Here is a 5,529-nt window from a genome sequence, read left to right on the forward strand (position 1 = left end):
TATCTTTAGAAGAAGCGGCTCACTCACTCCAACCACAATTATGACTGGGGCGTCGCTTTCTGTCCCAAACTCTATTTTCAGGTGTTTACAGCTTCCTTGAAAAAGACTTTTTTTTTTAAATCTACTTACAGGCAGGCAGGTAGCCCCCCGCCCCCGGGAAGGGACCCAGCAACGGTCTGGTAAAATTCCATTCTGCGGCCCCTGCCACCTGAGGGCAGAACCCCCCAGGGATTGTCAGGCTTGCTGTTCTCCTGGGTAAAGGGCCCAGGTGGGCTTCAGAATTAGGTGCTGCTGTCTCTTGTGTGGCCAGCTGAGCCATCACTGAGCAGCCACCGTCACCAGTGGGGTGACCCAGGGGGACAAGCCTACAAACCACCCTTCAGCCCGTGCCTCAGTTTCCTCATCTGTACAATTGAGGGATGGGTCTGTTATTTTCCTTACAATCCCTTAACTTCGTTTTTGATGCCAATAATGGGGGGGGGTGTGACTTGAACACAGTGTCCCCAGCTTTCCCCTGTGCTTTTTCCCACTCAAACCCGGTGCTCCACCACTTGAGCCATCCAGCCCCACCATTTTATTTTTTAGTTTTTGGCAGTTCCTTGGAGAGCAGAATCTTCCGAGCCAGGCCTGCCCCGGGCTGGCTTTGAACTGCGATCCTTGAGATCTCGACATCCTGAGTTGCCTGGAATTGCAGGTGTGAGCGCCGTAGCTGAGTCTTGATTTTATTTTATGTTTAGATATCTAGGGAGGCGAGGAGAAGGTGAAGAAGTTGCCTGATGTGAACGAGCCCTGGAGCCTGGCTCCAGGCACTGGTGGACTGGGGGGGGGGGGCCTGCCTGTGGCTTTTTGCCCACCTGTTGGCTTTTGTCTAATGAGTGTGTCCATGGATGACTGCATCCTCGAGTCTTTACGACAATGGAGACATAATTATCCCCCTGTACCCATGCCAGCTCGGGCTCTAGGAAGTTCACTGGCGGCTGGATTGTACTTTCGGGTCTGTTTGTTTTTGGCCTAAGCCTCCCATGCTGTCTTGTGGGGGTCCCCCCCGCTTTGTGTGTGTCCTAGACATGAAGATGCTGATGTCACTTTCTGGCTTCTGTCCAAGTCCCCTCCCCCTCCTCCTCCTCCTCTTCTTCTCCTTCTCCTTCTTCTTCTTTTTTTGCCAGTTCGGGGCTTGAGCTCAGGGCCTGAGCACTGTCCTTGGACTTTCTCAAGGCTAGAGCTCTACCACTTGAGCCTCAGCACCACTTCCAGCTTTTTTCTATGTATGTGGTACTGAGGAATCGAACCCAGGTCTTCATGCATGCTAGGCAAGCACTCTACCACTAGGCCACACTCCTGGCCCCCAAGTCCCCTCTTCTGAGGATTTTCTCCAGCCACTACCCAGCCTTTTCCCTTTTCTACTTTACTTTCCCCCCCCAGTGTAAATTGCTCCCCCCTCCCCAAATAACCCAATGGCCCTGTCTAAGAGCTTGCCGTGCTCGCTGAGAACTGCGCTCAGACAGCCGTCAACAGAGGCAGATGTGTTCTGCACACCTCAGTCCAGCCCTCGGGAGGAGCTTGACTGTGAGACCCGCCTGGGCTACCTGGTTAAGACCAAGAAAGATAAAAAGGAGGGGCCGGGAGCGTGGCCTGGTGGTAGAGCGCTTGCCTCGCATGTGTGAAGCCCTGAGTTTGATTCCTCGGTACCACATATACAATAATAATAATAATAATAATAATAATAATAATAATAATAATAATAAAAGCACTGACCCTTCCTGGTGTTGTGAGCCTGCCACAACTGTCCCCAGAGAGCACAACTCCATGGCCCAGTGCTCCCCAATCCTGGAGGCCCCCGTGTGTCCCCAGTGATGCCAAAAGACCCCTCCCCCAAAAAGCAAGTAGAAGCCCTGGTGTCTTTACCCAGCTGTAAGACCACCGCAGGTTTGGGGTGCTGGGAAGCCTAGGACAGAACTGAAGGTTAGCCGGTGAGACTAAACCCAGCCCAGGGGTTCCCACCTGTAACCCCAGAAGACTCCACGAGGCAGGGGCCAGCAGAGGCAGACACGTGCGTGCACACACACACACACACACACAGGAACAGTGAGTCACCGCCGTCGTCGGCTGCAGAGGAAGAGGAAGGGGCTCGGGTGCAGGGTGGCGGTAGAGGAAGGGCTGTCGTGGTTGTAGCCGTGGATTTCGCTCTTGAGAGATTACCCAACATCCTGGCATTTAGAAAATGCACGGCCTCGCCTGGCACAAATTGTCCTGGCAGTTTGTTGATCATTTTTTCCCCTCCCTCTCCCCCACCAGACTGGGGGTTCATCTCACCCCACCCTGGGGCGTGGTGTCCAGGCTCTGAGGGAAAGGACGGTGTTTGTGCAGTGGGAATCTGGAATCCTGGCCCCAGCTAAGCAGGGCAACAAGGCCCAGATCTCTCAAGCACCCCTTAAAACCCCAAAGGCCACCCCCAGACCCCTCTTCTGTGTTCACTCACGGACGGAACGCTGCAGGCGGATGCAAAACCTTGCCACCGTCTTTTCTGAATATGTTGTCAGAAACCAGAGTGGCAGCTGAGCCCCGTCGCTCACGTCTGGCGTCCCGGCTACGTGGGAGGCTGAGATCTGAGGGTCGGTGGTTCAAAGCCAACCAGGGCAGAAAAGTCCAGGAGCTTTGTATCTCTAACCAAGTGGAGCTGTGGCTCGAGTGGTAAGAGTGACAGTCTCGGATGGATGATGATATAAAAAAGCACCTAGGCCCTGAGTTCGAGCCCCAGGACTGGCACAAAAAAAAAAATAAAATAAGAGGCAGCATCTTGGTGCATTTTAAAAAAGAAAAAAAAAAAGAAAACCCCAGCATAGCACATGTATATGAGGCAGATCATTCGGTACGCAGACCATGTGTGGTGTTTCAAGTGGGGAGACCCCACTCCCCCGACCACGTAACCAAAGCGCCCCCCCTCCAAGCAGGAATCCGGACCTGGCTTGTTTCCCTATGTCATTGCAAAAGAGCTCCACACCAGGGATCCGGGAAATGGACAGTGGAGGCCGAGGGGGACGGGGGGCTCCCACAGCCTTCCTGCAGTGTCCCCCACCTGGAGGTGTCCCAGGGAAGGGACAGGCCAGCCTAGGCTTGTCCCAGCCTGGGCTTGTCCCTATCTGATGAACCACCAGACAGACAACAGAAGGAACCGCCCAGCACAAAAAGCAAAACACAACACCCAGCAACCGGGCCACAGGCTTGCCAGAGCCAAGTCCGAGACCAGGCTCGATCGGTCCCCAGCCTGAGAGGAGCCCCACGTCGGGCTGGGGTGTCCAAGCAACGCAACCTTGGCAGCTCAGATGGCGCAGGGTTTGACTACAGGATCTTAGTGCCCCTCCCCCTTCAAAAAAACTTCTCAGAAAACAACCAACCTCTCCAAGCACCTGTCAGATGCCAGAGACCTGAGAGGCATGGAAATTCTCCCCCCTCGGTAGGGCAGATCCCCCTGGGCAGGCCCGGGACCGGAGGCCCTGCACGGAGTCCAGGAGTCTTCATTAACCTGTGTGCTGGGGAACCCCTGGATTCCAGCTTTGGGGTGACCACAGCCCCTGGGGAGAGAAGTAGGAAATGGAAACTGCCTACTCGGAGCCACTTCCAGTTTTCCGGTGTTTTCACTGCGGGCAGGAGTCTCGTGGCGACTTCTCTGCCCAGGCTGGCTTTGAACCGTGATCCTCAGATCCCAGCCTCCAGAGTAGCGGGGGTGACAGGCGTGAGCCGCTGGAGGGCGGCTCTGCAAAGCCTTGTCACCCCTGACAGCCAGGCGACTCACGGTACTCCAGCAGGGCTCACAGAAGAGCCTCAGCAACGAACTCAACGGGAAAGGTCCGACAGTCCAGTCCGTCCTGCCGAGGGGACTGTGACAGGGGAGGCCCTCACAACCCTGTGTCCCAGAAGCAAAGTCCCCCAAACCCCCTTCACGACCACACAGCCAATGACCTAACCCCCTTCCCTTAGGCCCCACCCACTGGTGGTACCACCGCCTGTCAATCAAGCACCTCTAATACCTTGGTGTGTTAGGTTGAAACCCGGACAGTCATGGTCAGGCCATGTTTTCTGATGTCCTCTCCACCCCAGGCCAGGGGGTGGGTCAGGGGGACTCGGGAGCAGGGGGGGAATCCAGGAGCTTGCCTGGGCCACCAGGAGTCTAGCTTCTGATGGGAAGGGCAGCTCCATCCGTCTCGTGGTCCCTTGATGTTGGCCTCTTGGCCTCTTTTCCTATGTGGAGATGGGGTAGGCGTGAGTTTCCTGATCATTGGCTGTGTGATCTATTAATATCGTCCCTGCCCTTCTCCCCGGGACCAGGGTAATCCCATTTGTTCTAGAACATTCTATCCCCTGAACAAGTCGTACCATCGCCCCGCCCTGGAAGGGATCAGACCTGCAGGCCTCTGAGATCCAGACTCCGAAGCGTTCACACAGCCAGGGGCACCGTTTCTTTGTATTTTTTGTGCTGGGTCCTAGGGCTTGAACTCGGGGGCCCGGGCACAATCCCTGAGCTGCTTTTGCTCAAGGCAAAAGGCTCAAGGCTCTATCACGCGAGCCACAGCGCCCCTCTGGGCTCTCTGGTGGTCTCAGCCACTCTCCATGCCCAGGTTGGCTTTGAGCTCTGATCCTCAGCTCTCAGGCTTCTGAGCCCCCGGCGCCCGCCCTGCCGGCTTCTGTGGCTGGCACCGGCCCGGCTGTGTCCTTGTCTCTGCTGTTTTCCCAGAGGCTCCGGTGGCCAGTGAAGACACATCCTGCCCGGAGCCCAGCCCAGCCCGTGGGAACCTGAGCTAGGCCAGGCTCACCAGGCTGAGCCCTGAGGGGGAGGGGGGGAGCCGAGGGGGGGGGGGCTTTGTGTCCCTCTGGAGAATAAATGAGCTCATCAGAGGACTTTGCAGATGGCACTCAGAAGCCTGCTTTTGTTGGGGGAGATGGCAGGACCGAGTACAGAGAGGAGGCCAGATAAAGGGAAAGTTGGGGTTCCAGCCAGATCAGCTGGAGTTGCCACCCCCGCCCCCAGGTCTGTTCTTCCCAGAAACTCCCTTTTCCCATCTGCACACCTCAGGCTGGGGGAAAAAAGCAAAAGGGGCCTTGCAGGGTTTCAGTGCAGCGGCAGCGGCTTCCAGCCGGGCTCCTGTGACTTGTTGTCCCTGCCTCCGGGGAGGCTCGAGGTGTGAGGATCGTGCTTAGAGGCCAGCCTGGCCAGGAAAGACCATCACTCTTCCCGCCGATGAATTGCCCCCCAAATACATAAATAAATAAATAAAAGCCAGAAGTGGTTCCGAGGCTCAAGTGGCAAAGTCGTAGCCCTGAGCAAAAAGCTCAAACCTCAGCTGCTCTGAACAAGTTCCCGGCCTTTAGCAAGGGTGGGAGTGTTTTTCCAGTGGGTGGAGTCGCCCAGGCCATGGGGGTCTAACTCCCCTCAAATTCCATGGGAATTGTGCTGTGCATCCCTGGCTGGCTTTGAACTCCGTGCTGAATGTCTTCCTGACTTCCTAGAAAGAACAACCAGGTTTCTCCAGA

The 5,529-nt window shown here is 56.0% G+C and overlaps 1 protein-coding gene across 1 annotated transcript in view; it reads right to left on the reverse strand.

Moving 5' to 3' along the window:
* Nucleotides 1-4,168: 4,168 nt before the first annotated feature.
* B4galnt3 (beta-1,4-N-acetyl-galactosaminyltransferase 3) overlaps nucleotides 4,169-5,529 on the reverse strand; it is a 34,238-nt gene continuing 32,877 nt past the window's right edge. The window contains 1 exon segment of the mRNA XM_090325171.1: nucleotides 4,169-4,239. Within this exon segment, the coding sequence (XP_090181297.1) occupies nucleotides 4,169-4,239 (71 nt within the window).

Source organism: Megascapheus bottae, chromosome 37, assembly GCF_031878675.1.
Source record: "Megascapheus bottae isolate mThoBot1 chromosome 37, mThoBot2.hap1, whole genome shotgun sequence".
In the NCBI taxonomy this organism is placed as follows: domain Eukaryota; kingdom Metazoa; phylum Chordata; class Mammalia; order Rodentia; family Geomyidae; genus Megascapheus; species Megascapheus bottae.